Genomic DNA, 22,014 nt, shown 5'->3' with positions numbered 1-22,014 from the left:
AAAGCTCCAACTAACTGAGCATCTCGGTCATGCCAAAAACCAACTTAGCCCCATATTCACGGAGATGGCACAAAGTCAAGCTCTCTCCTTTAACTTGGGGGCCTCATTGCTCTTTTGCACACTCCCTGGCAGCTTGCTGAGGTCTGCGTGTGTCACTGCTCCTCTTTAAGCTGTCTGCCCTTCAGTCTAGAACGCCATCTTGAAACCATGAAGTAAGAAGAATGGCCTGCAGTTAGCATGGGGGAAAGATACAAAGCCCAGGCTCATTGGTTCCTAGGTATCCATTCTGCACGAATTCACTGACTCATTGCTATGAGCCCAGCAGCCACACTAGAGAAAATTATATAAAAGAAAATTATATATATATATATATATATATATATATATATATATATTGCCTGGATGGCAAGCTTATTTCAGAAGGCTTTGTAGAATCACACCGTGAAGTAAATACAAACAAGCCAACCAGAAACCTTTACCTTAGACTTTACATCATTTTATGCCAAGCTGCTGAGAACTTCCTTCACTGTCAAAAAGAAAAACCCTCCATGAAGAATGACAGTTACATGACAGCCAGACAATATTTGGGGGATAGTGAAATATAATAGATGAATCATATAAAAGTTATTCTTTATGGGTCTGGCAGGTGGCTTAGTTGGTAAATCACACGTTGAACAAGCATAAAGACCTGGATTAGGTTCCCAGCAACCACATAAAGAACAGGACAAAGTAGTACGTGCCTGTAAGCATGACACGGGAAGGCAGAAGTGAGGACCCCCCTCAGGCTTGCTGGCTAGCCAGCTAAGCCAATTAATGAGATCCAGGTTCACTGAGAGCCCTTGACTGAAAATATAAATGACATGCTCACCTCTGGCCTCCACATGCTTGTGCATACCAGTACGCACATGCACACACACACACACACACACACACGCACACACACACACACACATACACATTTGTTGCTTTTTACTATAAATTCATACATTAAAAAAATTGTCCACCCCCATGGCACCCCCTCTACAGTCTACACTACATCTCTGTGCCTGCCACTGATGTCTAGATCCCACGCACGCTCATGTGCTCATGCACGCATGCGCACAAACGTACCCTACTTTGCTGAAGCGGTAGTCCTCATGCACCTAATGTATTATTTGTCTTCTACTGTTGTAACAAGTAGCCATAAAATTAATGGTGTAAACCATCATACATGACCCCCTCACATTCCTTGAGGTCAGAATTCTACTGGGCTAACAATGAGGCGCCAGCAGGACTGGGTTCCTTTAGGACAGTGTAGAAAAGCATCTATTTTCTTGTAATTTCCAGCTTCCAGCACCCACCTGGCTTTCTTGGCTCAAGGCGTTTTCCTCTATCTTAAGATCTAGCAGCATAGCATCTTCTAGCCTCCTTCTGACTCTGCCTTCCTTATGTAAGATCCCTTGTGATAACTTTGCGCCCACATGGGCAGCCCAAGATAGTCTCCACATATCAAGAATCTTAACGGAATAGCTGCAAAGTCCTTTTCCCTCTGAAGGGTAACCTATTCAGAGGTTTCTGGGGATTCAGTTGTGGGTATTTTTGGATGAACAACTAATCCAGCTATTGCACCATAAGCAGTTATCCTACCCCAGTTAAGGCAACTAAGCTCTGAGAGGGGAAGTAACACTTCAGACCCAGTTCTCTCAGACACGACGGCACAGCACACTATGGTACTGATGTTTGCCTTTGCCTCTAGGAAGAGAAAGACGTCTACCCTGAGTCTGCCTGGTATGTAAAGGCATCCTTCCAATGTGAAGCTGCTCTTAATATTGCCTTGTCCGCTCCACTAGCCAGAAACAGGATGCTCCTGAGTCACAGATAACTTTTGTCAAAAAGAATAGAGCCTCTTTGCCTTAAGAAGATGGTGAAGTGGCTTCATTTCCAGCATCTCAAACCCTGCAGCCAGGTATCTCTGTACATCCTCCAGTCCCCATCCCAAGCAAGTGCTTAGCCTAGAGCATCGGTGCTCCACCTCCCTAATGCTGTAACCCTTTAATATAATTCTTCATGTTGTGGTGACCACGACCACAAAATTGTTTCATTGCTACTTCATAACTATAATTTTGCTACTGTTATGAATCATAATGTAAATATTTGATGGGCAGGAAATCTGATATGCCATCCCTGTGAAAGGTTCGTTCAAGTCCCCAAAGGAGTCACAACCTGCAGGTTAAGGACTCCTGGCCTAAGGAGCTCCTTCTCCCGGGTGTTACTAGGGATGTTCTAGGTGGGAGGTGACAGTCACTGCCTGACAAAGAGAAAAAAGGTCAGAGATCTGTGAGATCCTCAAAAGCTCCTAAAGATGAGGTCTGGGGCTTGAAGCCAATGTGGGCTGACACCATCACAAAACTTAGGAAGAAAAGTAGAGAGAGAAAAACAAGGAGTGCGAGAGAGCCGTGTTGTACCCAAGGCTGTACAGTCTTTGTGGCACTTCTGACAACTGTGGGCCTTGGGCACCAAGGAGAAGATTCCCAAGACTCCTGGGTGGAATGTCCACACAGCCTTCCTCCCACAGTCTGCCTGAGCAGGCGGTCAGCCATGCCATCCTTGTCCTGGTAGAAGCTTCTTCTCCCACACAGCAAAGGAAACGACCCTGAAATAGTCTAAGCAGAATTTGCTTCCATCCATCTGAACACCAAATGGCCTCAGGTACCATGTCTTGAATCCCTTTATAAATATAATTTAGGTGAGCCTAAGACTTCTTTTTAAAACCCTAGTATACTGAGATTCCCCCATCCTGTGGAAGTTGTAAGGAAGAGACCCCCTCAGGTGAACAGTGTCAAGGGACACCACACTCACCTACTCCTGTGGCCAGCACCCCAGGGGATAGTGGCACATTTGCCTTTCAGTTCCTAACCACGACTGTCCAGTGAACAACCCTATTTAGAGAATAAAAGGTTCATCCTGAATGCAGTCCGTGGTTGGTGCTAGATCATCCCCTTGATCCTAGATGACCTCTTACACATCTTTAGAAGACACCCTACGACCTGCGGCATGAACTTTGCCTGTTTGTACACTTCTAAGACATTAGAAAAAAAAATCAAAAGCAAAATCAAAACAAAGCAAAACAAAGCAAAGCCCAGCTTTGTCACTCTCCATTTTATCCACCAGAAACTGATCTTGTCACTCTGTCTCCAGTCTGGCCACAGCTGAGCCTGTGACTTAGATGTGTTCTTGCCTTTCTAGGCTTCAGTTCTTTTATATGTAAGACCACAGAACCCTGACGTTCCGACAGTTAGTGCTTCTGTGGCCTTTGTCTTCAGACTGGCTGGAAGCACTGTTACTACATACTGTAAACAGGTCTGATGCCAGTCCCACATGCCCCCTCCAAGGTCTTGGTGGGTTTAAACGTTATGTCTACAATACTGAATATTCAGCACTAAATTAAATATTTGGGAAATTATCATATGTGGAAAAACAGATATCCTGTGAATATGTTTCTCCATGCATCTACTTTGTTTTGCCTGGCTCAGAACATCCCAGCCTTTCCAAAAACCAACTTAATTAGAAAATTCATTTCCTAGGACAAAATCCTCAAGGTAGGTAAACTGTACTTGGCCAAACTTGGGAAAACTTTACCACATAGAAAGAGAGAAAGATAAGGATAAATTTCAGAGCCCAGAAGAGAAAAGTATTTCATCGCCTTAATTTTGACATGTGGCATCTCAAGAATTTTTCTAAAATTTTTCATGAGGCTGAGTTGGATCTGCAGGCCTCTGTGTTGATCTAGAGAAATGTGCTCTTTGGTCCTTTGAGAGTGTGTGTCTAAAGAGTAAGAACTACCAGGTCTCCTGATGCGAGTTGCTTGCAAATAATTCCATGAAGTTCTTTTAAGTTAGAATGGAAGATTGGTCAAGGAAGTATGCAGCCACCCTCAGGATTTCAGGACAGCTCCTGGATTGATTCCTTTTAAAGGGCATTTTCAAAACAGATTTGTTTCTTACCGCTTGACAGCAATTACCGCCACTCTTAAGAACTTGTAAGATGCCACCTTTTGTTATAAATTACACACACCCCACTGGACATAATTGTAACTTCACCTGCCTGCTTGGTCCTTTGAGCAAACAGCCTCCTTCTCCATGTTCCTCCTTGTCTGTTTTTAAATCTTCCCGAGGAGAGCAGAGCATTCCGTGGCTGGCTAGCACTGCAGTAGAGCTCAGCCTTCTGATGCTCCTGCGGCCCTCTGTGGCAGCTCTTGTTTGCTGTGCTCTGAAAACACACTTCTCCTCCATAGACTGTGGCCCAATGGCTGCTCAGTTTCAAAGCTGTGCCTGCCATACAGGAAGGCACCCAGGACACAGAGGAAGATGAATTAGTGAGCAGTGTTACATAAGAAGCTTCACTCTTTCCCTTTGAGTCCCCAAAATAGCACATTAAAGCTTGCAATGTATCAGGCTGGAGAGATGGCCCGGTGCTTAAAAGCACTTGCTGTCCTTGCAGAGGACCCTAGTTCGGTTCTGAGAACCCATTTTAGGTTGCTCACAATGACCTATAACTCTGGTTTCATGGGATCCAAATGCCCTTTTCTAGCCTCTGTGGGCATTTTCACACGTTGTATTCAATAATATACGCAAAACACATTTTAACGATGGAATAATGTACCTGTACAAATTATTCTACATCTTCTAATATTTAATGTTTAAGTTTTCAAATATTAAGAAATCTTTAATACTCTGTTCATGTTAGGATAGAAACACCGTCCCCAGAAGTATGAAACTTATTAATAATAATTGACACATTTTCTCTTGATTATTTTCTTATAGTCAGTTCTCCTGCCAGCCTCATGCTTCTCAACTACTAAATTCTATTGCACTCCCTAGCACATGACATTTGTTCAGTGAGTGTCAAACAATGAAAAAAATAAATAAAAGAGATAAATACAAATAGGGCATACCACCAGGATCCTTCCTTTTCCATCCCAGGAGTCAGAGAAGAGCTTATGTGCTCTCCAGTAGCTCTTTGGTTTGGTAAATCTTAATTGTTTCCTTAGAGCAGAGCCCCCTACCATTAGCTGAGTCTCCAATCCAGAACCCAGTGGGAAGGGAAAGAAGCCCAGGGAAGAGCAAGAGGAGACCATCAGTGCTGACAGCTGACGGACAGTGTGAGGGACACATTTGTGTTGGAATGCAGTTCTCATCCTGCACTTACCAATATGAGTAGGACTAAGGAGATGACTCAGTCAGTAAAGTGCTTACCCTATAAGTTCCTGACTTGATACTGAACCCAAGTTTAAAGAGGAAAAAAAAAAAAAAGCTTGGTGACAGTGCATGAAACACCAACACTGGGGAGAGAGGCAGGACAAGTGGAAACTCTCTCGGGCCAGCTAGAGTAACCTAATGGACAGCCAACTCCACGTCAGTGAGAGACCTTGTTTCAAAATGCAAGGTCAATAGTGCCTGGGTGCCTGAGGAATGTCTATAGTTGTCCTCCGGCCTATGCACATGCACACACGGAAACACACACATACACTGCCTCCCCCAATCTCCACCTGCCGACATGTGGACAGCTTTCTGCTGGTCTTTCCCACTAAACTGCTCTTATTCAGTCAAGCTCAGCCAGGCAGGACAACAGGCATCCATGAGGAGGCAGTAGCAATGTCCTAGGATGCCCCCTGCCTTTCTCTAGTGGTTGTCAGATAAAGAGGGTAATCGTTACCACAAATGTTAGCTTCTTATCCTGTGTCCCAGAAATCACAACAAGAGCCTCGCTCTTCCTTGTCTTGGAGATAGTTAACAGCCGAGGAACCTTCTCTGGTAGCCAGTAGTTGAGATCAATCGTTGTGTCTGAGAGAGAAGGTGAGGAAGTGGGCTGTGCTTCCTTCCCGCCTCTCACAGTGTAACACGGAACGCACACTGCGGTTGTTGTATTTGTGTTCGATGTGAGTTAAAGATACTTTGGCTAAGTCAGGAGATGATAATACTGTTCTCAATCTCAACATGAACTTATCCAGAGGAGCATGACCAGAAAGACAACCCTATGTTTAAAAAAAAAGTGGTTATGAGGCCGGGCGTGGTGGCGCACGCCTTTAATCCCAGCACTCGGGAGGCAGAGGCAGGCTGATTTCTGAGTTCGAGGCCAGCCTGGTCTACAAAGTGAGCTCCAGGACAGCCAGGACTATACAGAGAAACCCTGTCTCGAAAAACCAAAAAAAACAAACAAACAAAAAAGTGGTTATGAATATCTATCTAGCTCAGAGTTGGAGCGATTGAATGGGGTTTGATGACTGACATCAAATGCTTGCAGGACTAGTGGTCTGTTTCAGTCGGCCCTCAGAAGTACCTGGTGAGAGGAACCCAAAATAAGTTATACCCATGCCATAAAATCACTAACTCCGAACACAAGTTGCTGGCTGGAGACTTGTCCTCCAGGAGACTTCAGAGGGAAATTGATGGCTCCGCCTCAGACATTTCTAAGTACCCAAGCACCAAGACTACTACAGTGTAAAATCATGATAAACAGTCTAAATGTCCTGTAGACAACTGACCAAACACACCGAGGGCCCATGGGAGAGCCCTGGAGGGAGGGTCGCCTGTTAGTCTGACTGGAATTGGGTGGGGATTGTCTTTTCTTTTTCCCTAATTTGTTTGGAAAGTTCTCATAGCAAGGTAGGTTTGATTTTGTATGGTTTGTTTTGCTTCATTTTGCTTGGGAAGAAATGGGGTGAGATCCCATCTGGTTGGGCATGGAAGGTCACAGGTCAGACACAGAGATGAAAGGGTAGAGGGCGAGTTCAAGAGTTAAAAAAAAAATAGCTTATGGATAGGCAATCAGTCAATCCACATAAAACTAGGGGGGGGGAAACCTGTGTCACTGCCCAGTTATTAATCCCAGGAATATCCATGGCTATACTCAGCCTCACCTAAAAATAGAAAGGGCGAGTGCTCCTCATGATAGGTTTTGATCTGGCCCTCAAGTTATGGGTATAGAGCACATCTTTCTATGGGTGTTCAGATCACTGTTTGGAGATTCAATATATCCCAAACATCACCTTTCCTTAATTTTTAAGGCATGACGTATCTGCCTTAAATCAATGCCTTGATTGTCCCATCTGGTGAGAGAGACCTTTTGAAGCAAACTCTTGTGAATTGAAAATAGTTTTCTGACATAAATACAGTGGCAAATGTCTTCTCAAACTCAAAAGAGCTTGTGTCTGCCGGCGTTCTGTGGTCGTGTTTCAAGTCTTTTCATTAAACTAAGAGGTTAGTTTCCTTTTAAGTAAATAATGTGGGGGCCAATGAGACAGCTCAGCTGATATAGGATCCTCCCACCACCTGTAACAATCTGAGTTCAGTCCCTAGAACTGGCAGGATAGTCCCTAGTACCCATACATGTGTGTACTTGCACACACACACAAGTAAATAGATATGAAGAATAATGATATTTTTAAATTTATTGTATCTGAGCAAAGAAATGACCATACATGCCACATCACCCAAACTGTATAAAGTTTAAATAGGAACCAGTATATTATTATTCTTTGGGATATTAAGCTTTAGCCTCACACCCTTTTCTCTGATATTTGGCTTACAGAAAAATCCAATCTTCCCTCAGGGATAAGGCTAAAGTCTGAAAAGCTAACATTAATATTGTAAATTCAAAAATGAAAATGCTTCCTTGCAGTATTAAAACTTGTGGTAGCCCTTCTTATAAGGTCTCTAGATACACATACACATGGACACACACAAGCACATAGCACATGCATACACACATACACACTCACTTATTCTCAAACACAGGCACACATGTATACACACATACACACTCACACACTCATTCTCAAACACAGGCACACATATACACACACAGACACACACACACACACTGGTGTGAACCTACACAGTGTAGCATTTGGATCACAAGGGTTATGAACAAAGACAAGCTGCTAACAAGACAAAACAAACCCCAGTAACACCCGCTGGTCCCCAAAACAACACCCCCTTTTCAATGAGAAAATGTTTCCTTCGGAGTCTGAACCCTGAACTGGCATCTGTGCTTCCTGAATTTTCACTCTTAAACTGAGCTACTATACAGGGCTTTACAGGGCTCCAGCTGGTGACCACACCCTCACTTTAATGCATTAATGACTGGCGTGGCAGGTCTTCTGAGAAGAAAGAGACACTTCACACCTATGCACCTTCCCTCTGCCCACATTCCGTTCACTATTAGAGGACTCGGGTGAGTTAAGTCATGTTCACGGGAGATGAGAATATTTCAGAAGCAAAGAGAGGTTTTATTCCCAAGTGGCTTGTCAGGCCTGACTTCCCAGGGCACTCTGCATTTCTTCCTCTATTCAAAGATCAAGTTTTGGGTGTCCCAGGATTAAAATAACCTCATCCATCTAGAAATGGAGAAAATGTACTAGTAGAAAAACAGACAAACAAATAAACTATCCCATGGTTTCTAAAAGCCATCATCTCCTAAATAGAAACCCTTTAAGAAACCAATGTTAAATGCACAGTAACTTGAGGAACAGCTGAAATAAAAAGAAATGTTGATTTTTCTCATCAGTGGGTAAAAGGTACCTGTAAGTCTCACTCAACATATTTCACTTAACAAAGAAAACCTCTTCGTGCTTTTCCGTTACTAAAAGTTATAGCAAACCATAAAACGATTGCCAGTGGTGCTGGAATGGTTGTCTGGTCTGGGGTCTGGACTCACTGGGAGTTCCCAGCCTCAGACAGACTGTTTTGCTAATCCCTGTGGGTGGTACCTGGGGCTGATGAAGCTTTGTGTGAAAGCTTGCTTAGGTGGTCTTTGGGAACCTGGCATGGGCAGCCAGCAGGTTTCTGATCTCTGGTTTGCATTGATCTTGCATTTAGACACAGACTCAGAAGAACAGACCCTCCCCTTTCCAGTGCCTTCGGAAAGATTGCCGCTCCGTAGGATGAGTCCTTTCTCCTCCACCCTTAATCTACAACCCAGCTTCCCTGGGAGATCCTACTTTGATTTCCGGTCCTCACCCCACCAGCTGAGTTTGCATTCTTCTTTACAGTCTCTCAATGCACCGGGTGAGCTGAGCTGTCAGATCTTTCTCCCTTCATCTCTGTGTCTTGGAGGCATCTCTGAAACGCCTGTGTTGTTCTTACCATTCGTGTGTGTGTGTGTGTGTGTGTGTGTGTGTGTGTGTGTGTGGTAACGGGGTGACCCACATCTGTGTCTGTGGCTTCCAGTGTGAAGAGCATCTGGCTGAGGGAGCTTCCTGGCATTCTTGTTTGTGTGATGGAACAACCCATCCCAGAGCTGTGGTCATGTGTGTGGAATGTATTGGAATGGGATGTGGGAAGCTGTTCTTTTTGCATCCGCTAGTTACCACCATGGAAAACTTGCTCTTCATCACATGCAACAGCATAGCACGGCACAGGTAGTGGCTAAGGAGAGGCTGTGGCTGTTGTGTGGAGGTTTGTAACTTTCTGTATCCAGGAAACCAGCTGTGTCTGGGAAACTGGATCAGCGCATCCAGCCTGGAGTGGTCTGATTAAACATAGACTCAAGAGATCGTTACCAATAAAAACAAAACTAAAAGCAAAAAAAGTGCCAGAGAGCAGAATCCACCCCACAAAGCAGGTGAAATCAAAAGCCTGCTGTGCGTGTACTGGCAGAACTGCAGGCTTACAGCAGCTCACTTTCCTAGTGAGGGGCAGGGACCACTGGTGGCTAAACTAGAAACCGTTCAGCCGTGAGACCTATGGCCAACGAACGATCGTATAGTCAAAATAGGCGGCCCCAGGAAGGTGCTCACAGGCAAGATGTAACAGGGCTGATGGTTCATTCTAGGGAAGCCAGACTCATGTTACTTTGCCGTGAGCTTTGTCTAGCAAACGGAATTTTCAAATTCCTAAAATGCGGACCTCTTTTGATCTCTTCAGGACTATATTGTAATCATGGATACACACGATGCACATCTCACGTTTCCAAGCCTTTCTTTTGGGTTTTATTTTATTCCTTTGGCTCATCCCACATCCCGGAATGAAGAAGGCCACAGCATGACAGTGCAATAATAAAGGATGCAGGGACTTCAAGCTCCCTTGAAAAGTGGCGGGTTTTTTTCTTGTGTTTTACGTTTCTCCTTGTTTTTCTGTGCACTACTGGCTTTCCCACATGCTCTGTTATGAAGCTCTTTGCGTGTCTCCAATGTACCAAGATACTGTTACAGTCCTTGTAATGTACACTGTCTCAAGAATAAAATGAAATGAAATGAAATGTGGGGTCTGGGTGTTGGCAGGTGTATTGAATGGCCTGGTTCTATCTAGCTGTATCATTCAACCTTAAATGTACGATGTTGTGTTTAAATTAATGGGAAAAGAGTTCAGAATGTTTGGTTTGGTTTTTTTTTTTGGTTTTTTTTTTTTTTTTTTAAGACTCCAAAAAAGGCATGATTCATTTGGAAAAAATCTTGAAAGCCCTATTCAGATTCCACAAATTTGCTTCCAAACCTGGATACTAAATTTGGTTTTTAAAATTCTTTCTATTCCATACTTACTGTGCTCCTATTCATAGGGAGGAATCAAAAAGACAGTTGGCAGAAATTAAACATAAAACTTAACCATGAGCTGGAAGAAAACAGATATATTCTAGAACAAAGTAAGCCAGGCCAGAAGATGGTTCTAATGTTGAAATCTGTGTACTCCGGCCTCTTTGATACCAAGTGGCCTTCTTAGTTCTTGTAAGATCTTATCAAGTCAGCACCTTGTCCTTTGTACTGTATTAGAAATTGACTCATAAAGGCAATACTAAACTTGGAAACAGAACAGAACAACATGGCTTTCTCCCCCAAAGACTCACATCTCCTGGACCAGCCTCAGCACCACTGCGAACTGTAGGTCATGCCCCCCCCCCCCCAGATCATTTTAAGTCTGAATCTCTTTTTCTCTGCCTTGATGCGGCTTCTCATCAGTAGGGCAGCCAGGTTTGCTGGGAAGATGAGAGTAGAAAGGTCCCACAGGAAGCAATTCCTGTATAGCTCTAAGCCCATATTCCACCCCGACACTAGCCTTCTTCCCATCCCTCAAGTGAGAAGAGGCGCTGTGGCAAAGCTAAGCTAGGAAGGAAAAGGAATACCTTCGCTTTTTATAACGCTCAGGTCGTGCCACTGTTAATCGCGAGGCGTCTTCTAGTGGGTGCACTGCTCCACTCTCCTTTATATTGGGACCATTTGCCTTAGGCTCATCCCAGCGTACCTAGGGCACACCGGTACACTGCTGACCCAGAACAGACTTGTTCCTACCTGGTGATTTCTTCCACCTCTATTGGGCAAGTGTGCCCTCATCTTTAAAAGAGTTGACCTCCTCAGTTTGCAAGTGTTACTATACAAAACTGAACCAGGAAGATAAAGAGAATTAAAGCCGCAGCATTTACAGCCGACTGGACAAAGGTTTTGTCAATATGTAAAAAGACGACCTTTGTGTTTGGAAAGAGCACAGAAGCCATTTATATCGAGCAAAGAAAATGAACGTGAAAGGGGGCTTTGGGTTTTGAGGGTTTTTTTGGTTTTTTTGTTTTTGTTTTTGTTTTTGTCTTTTTTCATGAATCAGGCCTCTGGGGACTATATTTGGTTGGTGCTTTCTAAACAAATGCAAATAATTTTTATCAACCTGGTTGTCACTTCATAGCCTTGATGTGTAGTATCTTTTTATAGGCTGCAATTTTGAGACACAATCTGCATCGTACTCTCAATTAGGCAAGTATACCCACTGTAATTGTTACCTTCTGCCTGTGTGACTGCTATGCTCAATTTCCTTTGCAAAATAAATGGTGGCTTTTGTCATGTCAATAAAATTCTCCAAATGTCATTCTAACTCCATTATAACTGTTTTCAATTTCTTAGAAAAACGCCTGTCTTTTTCCTTTTTTTTTTTTTTTTTAATGTTATACTTCAACCCCGTCCCCTTTTCTTCTGCATCAATGCAAACCACTCTTTCTGAGCGGTAAATGTCAGTGGAGGCACAAGGCAGGCCTGCTGTTGTTGTGTATGTAACGTGCCCAATGGAGCCCTTGTTGGTATTGGTCTAGCAAAGGAAACGTGCTTCTTATCAATGTCAATCTTGCCCCCTGTTTCTCTCCCCCATGCCTTTCACCGGAATGACAACAGTTGACATTAAAAAGCTGTTGGCAGGTATGGAACCCCATTATTCTCTTACAAAAAGCAGAGCGGAAGTGCATGTGAAGTGGCTACAGGCTCCGTAGTGCATCAGCACTCTCACCCCTCAGAGGACAAAGGACTATTCTTTGTAGAAAATATGCAGAAGTTGGGGCACAGCTGTGTGTATAAGACCCTCATCTTCTCTGCACCCAATGTCCAAACTGCTTCTGCCATGTATATTAAGCGCCAGCTTTAGGAGTAACACTTTTCCATACGTTATAAAGGAAGCAACCTGCCCTACATGCAAGTCACCGTTGCACATGAAACCTAGTTCACGAGAGGCAGTTTCCCGTGCTTCTGCCTGAGCGTATTTCCTGATTTCATGCAGTGTTTTATCCCTCCTCTATCCAGGATTGTAGATCTAGCCTCCCTGCCTCAGGGTCACACAGGCACCATAGCACATCCCTCACCCTTTATGTCTCTGGCGCACTATCCTGCCGGTCACCAGGTGAAGGGACTTGATGGTACTTCAGTCCCGGACCAGCTGGTTTGGAAGTGCAGTCTGAGCCAGGTAACCTCTGTTGAATGGGTCGTGTGTCCTCTGTCTGTTCCTGGTGCAGAGTATCAACTCCCAGGACGTGCCCCATCTGCTCACTTACGGTGACTCTGGCCCCAAATACTTCCTTCCTGCATGGCATCATAAGAACTCAACACTGTGTGCCACAGTGCCCGGAAGCATGTGACAATCCCGAGGCATTACTAAAAACTCACCTCCCTTCTGTTGTTCCCAGTGGCTTGGTTTGCTTTTGACCCTGGCTCGGCTCACTCCGACATCATCTTCTCCAATGACAACCTGACAGTGACGTGCAGTAGCTACGATGACCGGGTGGTGCTGGGGAAAACCGGCTTCTCCAAGGGCGTCCACTACTGGGAGCTGACCATAGATCGCTATGACAACCACCCTGATCCAGCATTTGGCGTGGCTCGCATCGATGTGATGAAGGATATGATGTTAGGGAAGGACGACAAAGCTTGGGCAATGTATGTGGACAATAACCGGAGCTGGTTCATGCACAACAACTCGCACACCAACAGGTACCCTGCAGCCCCACGCCAAGCCTTCTTCATGGTGGCTTGGGTTGAAGAGGAAGAGCCTAGTTCAATAGCCTATTATAGAGACAGCATTAGGAAACGGGACACACGATCTTTATTGAGTAGGAAGTCCTGTGCTGAGTAATCTCTTAGTTCAGTCTGCTCTACTGCTTTCCACATTGCATAGAGATAGAGCTGTGCCCCTTCCACTTGGCCCTTCATTGTTAAGATCCACCCAGATCACAAAAGACAATCCCTGGGCATATATATATTATAGACAAACAACCCAGGATCTGAAAACCCAGACCTAGGACTTACCAGAAAAGTGTTTTGAGCCAAGGTACTTCATTATTATTTTTTTTTTCTGAATTCTGGTTTGTCAATTCTCCAAATTCATTTAATAATATGTTTCCATGCAGGAGAGGTCTGAAGACTACATGAGATGAGATTTGCAAAAATGTCTCCCGTTGGAAGTGCCTGGAAATGGAAGCCATTGTTCTAACAGTTACTATCAGCAATACCGCTTCCCAGAATAGAAGCCATTAACGAAACTTGGTGTTAGGGATACCAGTCGGGATAGCTTTATGTGAGGACTCACTTGTTCTTGTGAGAATTAGAACAGCCAGTCTGCTGAAGAAAGGGAATATAGTGTCTCCTTAAGTAATGTTCTCTATCACCAAAATATAGACAATTTTAGCTTAATATACCCTATATAATCTCTCTTTTTATTTGCAGTCTCTTCAAATGTATTTCATCGTTTCTGGGCCAAAGCTGTCTTTTCATGACACTGGTCTGTCTTAATCACCCGCAGGAAACATTCTCTTTGGTGGCTCTGGGGAGAAAAAAAAAATCCAGTTATGTTCAGTGAGATCAAAGGAAAAGCAGGCCCAGCAGGGGCAGAATAATGGCCTCACTCTCTCAGCTTCTCCTGTCAGCTCACCACTGGTGCTTTGCTAGCCAGTAGATTCCTAGCGCTTCCCGGCCCTTGGACATCCTCTGTCCTGCTCCATTCATGTCTGTCTTATTGGCTCTCCCTTGAAGTAAGCACAGGAAGCATTTTATGTTGGTATCAAATCCACGTGGCTACAGGTAGCAGTTCTCTTCAGCAGTTCACACCGGGGAGACTCTTGTTACGAGCGCCCCGACAGCATCACCCGTGCACTTGGGGTCAGCCTCTTGGGTAAATAGGATCACTGCCATGGAGCCATGCCGAAACGCACATTTCAGAAGCCGAACACATCTCCTTGCATGCTAACTGAATGTCGCGTGTGCTGTCTCCGACAGCCTTGTAAATAGCCAGATGTAGTCTGTAAGCCTGCCTACGGTGGTGTCCAGTCTGTCTTCTGCATGTGGGAGGAAGGAGTGATGTTTATAAATGTCTGTGCTCTGCTGAGATAGGATTCCGTTTTGCTAGCTTCCACACTGATGAGAGAAGACAGATCGGGCTCTCTGCCCCTGGTGGTGCTCTATGCAGTCATCAGCTGCCTCTGAGGACATGGTTCTTTGTAAGATGGTGTTTGTACTTGGATCTCTGGGGACCACTGAACTCCCTATAGTATAATTACGTCTCGGGGAGGTATCTCCTTCAATGCTGTCATTTTACAGAGAGAATCTAATGTCTTCATTTAAAGTCAATGTGCTGAAAGAGTGGCATCTTTCCAGAGTGAGTTTCACTACTTCATGGGAAGGAGAAGACTCTGAGCCCAGTACCTATCATATGTTCTGGGTTCGACCTAAGTGACTTTCCAATTAAGTCACTTTGTAATGAATACTCTTAAAGTCATACTGTACATGCTAGGCACACAGCAGAGCTGATGCACTGTGGTAGCTCAAAGGCTGTTTGGGCTCAGCCTCAGTATTGTCTTCTGCTGTAGCTCAGTAGCAGAAAGTCCATTTATAACAATTCTCTCTCAGCAAGGCACAGGAAACAAGGGACTGTCATGAGAGGTGGCTGTCTCTGTGCAGGAGGTGGGGAAGGGGAATTTGGAGGAGCAAAAAAAAGTCTAATCATATTTTATTATGTAAAGCACAGATACACAGAATATAAGTAGTATATAGTGTATCTAAGACTTTAAGTTTTATGTGAAAAGTATTGCTTAGAGCAAAAAAAAAAAAAAATGTGCTTTTTAAAAATGCTAACCAAAGGGGGAATGTAAATAGGTTACAAAATTCTGGTTTAACTGGGCCTGGTGGGACAGGCCTATAGTCCCATTTTCTTGGGAGGTTGAAGCAGGAAGACTACAAGTTTAAGGCTTGCCTGGGCTATCATGGACGTTCAAGGCCAGCCTGGACAGTTTGGTAAAATGCTGTCTCAAAATAAAAAGTAAAAAAGAGGGCTGGGGGCTGGTGAGATGGCTCAGTGGATAAGAGCACACGACTGCTCTTCCGAAGGTCTGGAGTTCAAATCCCAGCAACCACATGGTGGCTCACAACCATCCATAATAAGATCTGACGCCCTCTTCTGGAGTGTCTGAGGACAGCTACAGTGTACTTACATATAATAAATAAATAAATAAATCTTAAAAAAAGAAAAGAAAAAAAAAGAAAAAAAAAAGAGGGCTGGGGGTAAAAGCCAGCAGCAGACTCACCTACCATGCATTGGGCCAAGTTCAACCCTCAGAACCAAAGGAAAGCAAAGGAAAAATGCAGACTGGTCCAGCAGGCCCACGGGAGAAATGTAAGATGGCAGCAAGCAGACAGAGACTCCACTGTTTTCCTTTTCCCACAGAACTGAAGGAGGGATATCAAAAGGGGCCACCATCGGGGTCCTCCTCGACTTAAACAGAAAGACATTAACGTTTTTCGTCAACAATGAACAACAAGGCCCCATAGCGTTTGAGAACGTGGAGGGCCTGTTCTTCCCTGCTGTCAGCCTGAACAGGAATGTGCAGGTAAGCCCCAGGACTAAGGGAAGCCCCAGGACTAAGGGGGGCCCCAGGACTAAGGGAAGCCCCAGGACTAAGGGAAGCCCCAGGACTAAGGGAAGCCCCAGGACTAAGGGCATGCTCAGGTTGCTGCTTCAAAGTCTGTCCAGCAGCAGGCAGTAAAGTGCCCCACAAGCCCTTGTGAGGGAAGCTGTTACAAGACCCAGAGTGAGACACCCAGTGGCAGACACCTTCCCATGTGCCACCCAGGGGAGACAGAAGCCCTCTCTGCCCTATTTATCCTTTGCTCTAGTTTCTTCTCTAAGTAGAACTGAGTGACTTCAACAGACTGGCCGCTGAGATGGCTCCTACAGGGCCCCAGGAATGCACAGGAAAAGCAAATCTTAGACAATTATCAGAAGTTGGAGCTGCTTCTTGTCATTCACTCTGCATTGTGCTACAGGGTGGGAAGCAGCAGCCCTGCCTGTGAGTTAGATACTTGCAGTTTCCCATAGAGACAGAACAACGGGTCCTTCTCGCCCCTTTATTCAACAGCCATCTGTAGGGCTCTCTGAGCATGCCAGGCTCTACTGTAAATATTTGCCCTCCATCAGCAGGAGAGGAAAAAAAAAAAAAACAGATACAAACCTTACCTTCCTGCAACTTATAATCTGGTTACAAATAATGACCATGTGATTTCTAAGGTATGTTAGAGGGTCAGAGTATGGCAAAGGGAACAGCGGTGCTGGGGACATGCTAAATAAACAGCCACAGGCTTAAGCAGGGTGGTCAATCAGCTGGCCTTATTATAGTTGCTGCTTATCTGAGTGCTGAAGGAGAGAAGGTGGCAAGCTGTGTAGAGATTTCCAAACAGAAGGCGTGGCATGGGGGGCTTTGGGTGGGCAGAGAATGGTAAAGAGGAGATTCATACCACGCAAGGAATGTGGGTGATGCCCTGCCAACCACTGTTAGAATTCAGGGCTTCACTGCCCTCCTGATTTGGGCCTCTCATTACCCGATATAAACCTCACTAACTTTAAAATAGGACCTGAGAGTCAAACTCTGTAGAGTTCATGCTCTAGCTACAGCCACAGTCTTAAAAGCTCTTTTAAGCTGATTACTGTTTATGAGTAGGTGCAGTAAGACTGCTTACAACCCAGTGGGACCTGCTTTCCAGCTTCCTGCAAATGGATGGGATTGTCTGAGGAGCTGGAATCTAATTCTTCAGAGGCCAGCCTGTACATCAGAAGATAGAAAACCTTAAATGTTTGTAGAGGTCAATCTAAGAAAAACCTCATTCAAAGTTTCTCACCTTTTCCAGCCAAAGACTATCATACTGGTCATGCTTCAGGATTTTCGGGGATGTTCTAGTGCCTATAGACAAAGACTCTTGATGGGGTTGGTATAGACAAGAAGGTAGAAACAGCCATATTTATGATGTGCTTCTGGTGGTTCCCGTAACTCTCCATAGTTCCAGGCAGACTAGAAATTGTTGAAATCGCGTAAGAGCCTATATCTCTTCCCACTACAAAGCCTTTCTCGCAGTCATGGATAGTTGTGTACAGTTGGAACTCACAGACAAGCTAATCGGATCTCTGTCCATGAACTTGACAGTGATCACTGCATGTATACCAAAGGCTTCGCTATCTGCAGATGAGCACCCCGACTTCATAAGAAATGTAGCCCCCCAGAACCTTTTTAAAAAGTGGGTATTGTGTATCCTGGGTTTGGGGGGCCACCATGGTGGCTAGGCTTTTACCACCGCTAGTATCCTGCTAGAAGACCCTTAATGTCTTCTAGTATAGATGTTCAAGAGAAGTGAACGGGCCCTTATTGAACGGAGGGCACCCAAACCACACTGGCGTGCCCTGCAAGGGTAAGCATGGTGCCCTGCATAGCTTATAGTCTCATTCCCCAGGTCACGCTCCACACCGGGCTTCCGGTCCCCGACTTCTACTCCAGCCGAGCTTCCATAGCCTAAGGATGTGCTGTGGAGGCACTGGCTGTCCCTGAGACGACAGCCTGAAGCCAGCAGCCTCAGCGGACAGAGTCATACAAGGATGAGTACAGCTGGTCCTCAGCCGCCATCTTCATCCTTAAAAGCTCCGCCCTTTCCCATTGTCCTCTCCGCATCACTGAACCCAGGCTCCCTTCCTCACCCAGAAACTCGACCGCACAGAGGAGCTCCGGCAGCCCACCGCTCCCCTTTGTTCCCACTTCCACGTGTTGTTTTTAATTTAGTGGTGTTTTTTGTTGTTGTCGTCGTTTGCTTTTGTTTTTTGTGCTAATGTAGGTTGAATCAATTTTGATGCTTTTCTGATTATGTTTTGATGACTTACCTACCTACCTACCTGGCACTTCCAAAAGAAATTCTCCTGGAAACTTTTTTTCTTGAGATTTTGGACAAAGATGTTCTAGGAGAGCAGGTGGGGAACAAGCCAGATTTAGTTTGCCATTTGACTCCTAGAATGTTCTTGCCCTGATTCTTGTCAAGCGATGTTAGCTCTTCGTGGCTACTTCTTGGGAGGTGGGCTGAGTGCACTTGGTGTCCAGAAGTCTTCCTATACCCAGAAGCACAAATACATCAGCTACACTGGCTCGCGGCAGGGTAAGGACCTTTCAGATAGGCTCCAGGCACTGGGAAGACTCAATGATTTGATTCCTATGACTAATACAAGTTTTTAATTAAGAGCTACTATGGTCCAGGCATTGTTCAGGACACTAGAATGCTATGTTCGTGAACAGCCTGTCTCCCAGGAACCTATATTCTTATGTAATAAGGCAACCAATAACTTCAAGTTGTTCTAAGTAAGGAAAGGCGTCAAAGAAGGTGTCACTGAAAAACCCTGAGATTGATGCTGAACCCACACACTCTGGCCATCACACCAGACAAGTACCTCCCCAATGCTTTTTCCACCGCACTATCTTAACCACAGCCTCTGCGGTCGCTTCCCACAGAGCCCTTGGCAGAAATGATGGCAGCATTGTTACTCATTAGTGCTGTGGTCATAACAAGCCTTAAGAGTTGAATGTTAAAAAAAACAAAAAACAAAAAACAAAAACAAAATGACCAGAAGGCACAGGGCACAGTCACAACCCCGGGCCTCTGACGTTGCAAACCACACCATTTACATCCTCAGCACAAACATGCCATCTCTGTGTCTACTCTCTGTGCCTGTTACACGTGAGACTCCATCACTCACTGCTGTCACAGCCTGACTTTCTAAAGAAGCTCAAATCGGGTTTGGAAACATGTAAGCGTGGATGTCATTCCTGGCACCACCGCGCTTACGACTCCTAACACAGTAGACACCCTTCAGATGTTTCCGTTTGACATGAAGTTTTAGAGAACGTAGGACCCTTGTGGGGGTGACTTCTGATTAGTTGTGTAAATACTTTCCACTGAGCCAGGAACCCACTAGAATAATAGCAAATGACAGAGGTGGGATGGGAAAGCGGACAGCGCTTTGGCGAAAAGGAATCTCTGTAAATAGCTCACTCGTTCATGTGCTTCTCCTGGGTCATCTCTGTCTTCGTGTTTTTCTAGTTAGAACCTAATTTATTGAATGGGTGCTATTCTGTCTCTGTCGGTCTCGGGTTCCTGTGACTACAGAACACTGTTGTGGGACTATCCTTGTTTGGTCTTTGATTGTTCCAATGAGAATCCATGGCTGGGCCGCTAGTTACTCTCTTTATTAAATCCATCCCCCAGGTTAGAGTTCTAGTGACTTGTAACAAATAGTTTACAACTGAACTACAACTATAGATGCATACAACTACTGTACTAGAATAAAAAGGTCGTTCCTGGTATGCCAATAAAGCGTTTTTATGAGAGGAAAAAAGAATGTCTCTAGAGCAGTTCTTTCTAAGTTTGCACACATCTGGGGGCGCAAAACACCTCACAAGCAAGTGCAAGCATAAAGTCCCCAGAGATCTTGAAGGCGCCCATTCTCTGTCCGTTTCCATGAAAGCATGGATCTGCTCTGGGTTTTACACATGCCCTAGCCTGCCTTGATATGAAGTGTGCTCATATGGAAGACCTTGGCAGGTGCCTCCAAACACGGAGATTTAACTTTAATAAGCCTGCTTTGCAAATGGCCACAAACTTGTGCTGCCGAGTAAAACAGTGTCCCTGGCTCCTGTGATGCTTTTTAAGTGGCTGAACGACACAGTTATTTCGGTGTGACCGTGACACCGCTGATTGCCTTTCGTCGTCATTAGCCCTGTTCAGTGAACCATCATCCTTGCTCCTTCCGGAAAGAAAAGCAGGGACTGACATGATTTCTCAGTCAGTGAAGTGCCTGCTCCATCTGAGTCCTGTCCCCAGAGCCCAATAAAGATAGGCAGGCACGGAGGCTCATCTGTAATCCATGCGTAGGGGAGGTGGAGACAGGAGGGTCCCCAAGGGCCTGCTGGCCATTGGTGTAGCCTGCTTTGAAGCTCTAAGAGAATCAAAGACCCCATCTCAAAAAAAGAAAAGGTGGATGGTCCCTTACAAAATGATTCCTGACGTTGTTCTCTGGTCTCCACACAGGTATGTACACATGTATACATGCACCTGCGCACACATGCACATATACACGTGTGAACACACACACACACACACACACTGAGGGTAGGGAGGATGGAGAAAGATTACGAAAGTCACTGAGCTACAGGTTCACAGAGTAGCATGAGGCACCCGGCCAGCAGCTGTGGCCCTCTGTCCATTTAGTTTCTGCCTGACCTTTTCCTTGCTCGCTAGTGGGGGACCTTTTCCTGCTTCTTTTATTTGTCCCCTCCATCCCTGCCAGGTTTTCTTCTCTTCACTGCTAGATGAAAGCCATTAGCAACTCTTTATTCTTCTCTGGTGCTAAGATTAATGGGCTTTCTGTTCCCAGTGTTTTCTTCCGCCCACATACTCAATTCACAGATGTGGAAGGGGGCTCACTATGGTACCCAGATCCCTGATTAGAATATAGAGAACAATACGTTTCCAGATCACATCATCTTACAAACGTTATGGGCACTAGAGATATCAGCTGTTCCTGTCATGTCTGGGACTTATTCACAGATCTTGCAACGGATCCTCCTTAACGGACACTACCTAGAACTTTTGTGTGTCTGAGCTTCTGGGCATAACCATGGAATCACACAGTTTCTGAACATGGCTGAACAATACGAGCACCTGGGGAACCAACACTCCAGGCCTTTTGATTTGTGACTTCTCCACTCTGCTGTGCTAAGGAACACTGAAAATACATGTGGGCTGTTTCTCTGGGTGGGGGGAGGTAAAGCTGGGGGGGAGAGAACCAAAGTTCTATCAAATTTCTTTTATAGAATTAGATATCACGGAATTAGATAGTGGCAAAATTGTTCAAGCATGCCCATGTCTGAAAAGCCATGAGGATGTACACGCTGGGGAAAAGTCGTTAGGGCCTAGGGATATCATTCAGTCAGTAAGTGTGCCCGTCTCATAAGCACAAAGCTCTGGGGTCCATTCCAGCATCATTTAAACCCAGGGCTACGGCAGACAGCTTGACAAAAAGGAGAAATTTGTTTATCTCACTCTTAGCAACCCCAGCATGCTCTGGAGAACATGCGTGTATTTAACTAAAAGAAGACACATGGCTTCTCTCTAGCATTTCCCACATCATTATTCTTGCATTTTGGGGCCAATGTTGAGTAAAATTAAACCTACTTTAACAGAAGGACTGCATTAAGACAGTGTGTCTGACTGTCTAAAGCAGCTAGTAGGTGACTAAGGGGCAAATGAGCAGGGGCAATACAGTGTGGGATAACCTGAGCAAAAGGAGGACTCATGGGGAGGATGGGTCAGGAGGGCCTGTGATGGGGAGGATGGGTCAGGAGGACCTGTGATGGGAGGATGGGTCAGGAGGGCCTGTGATGGGAGGATGGGTCAGGAGGGTCTGTGATGGGAGGATGGGTCAGGAGGGCCTG

The 22,014-nt window shown here is 45.1% G+C and overlaps 1 protein-coding gene across 7 annotated transcripts in view; it reads left to right on the top strand.

Annotated features, from left to right (window-relative positions):
• The window catches only part of Trim9 (tripartite motif containing 9), a 103,174-nt gene extending 83,258 nt beyond the window's left edge, over nt 1–19,916 (top strand). For 2 of the 7 annotated variants that reach the window (XM_021201958.2, XM_021201957.2), the window contains exons 9-14: nt 8,859–9,047; nt 11,675–11,716; nt 12,128–12,151; nt 12,910–13,159; nt 15,939–16,101; nt 17,993–19,916. In XM_021201958.2, coding sequence (XP_021057617.1) covers nt 8,859–9,047; nt 11,675–11,716; nt 12,128–12,151; nt 12,910–13,159; nt 15,939–16,101; nt 17,993–18,055 — 731 coding nt within the window. In that variant the 3' untranslated portion in view covers nt 18,056–19,916. Of the gene's footprint in view, nt 1–8,858; nt 9,048–11,674; nt 11,717–12,127; nt 12,152–12,909; nt 13,214–15,938; nt 16,106–16,184; nt 16,907–17,992 lie in introns of those variants that run through there. The other 5 variants (XM_029540505.1, XM_029540504.1, XM_021201955.2 and 2 more) reach the window with 4 other exon arrangements.
• Nucleotides 19,917–22,014: the final 2,098 nt, after the last annotated feature.

The sequence above is a fragment of the Mus pahari genome, chromosome 7 (assembly GCF_900095145.1).
Source record: "Mus pahari chromosome 7, PAHARI_EIJ_v1.1, whole genome shotgun sequence".
Lineage (NCBI taxonomy): Eukaryota > Metazoa > Chordata > Mammalia > Rodentia > Muridae > Mus > Mus pahari.
This window is presented reverse-complemented; position numbering and strand designations above follow the sequence as displayed.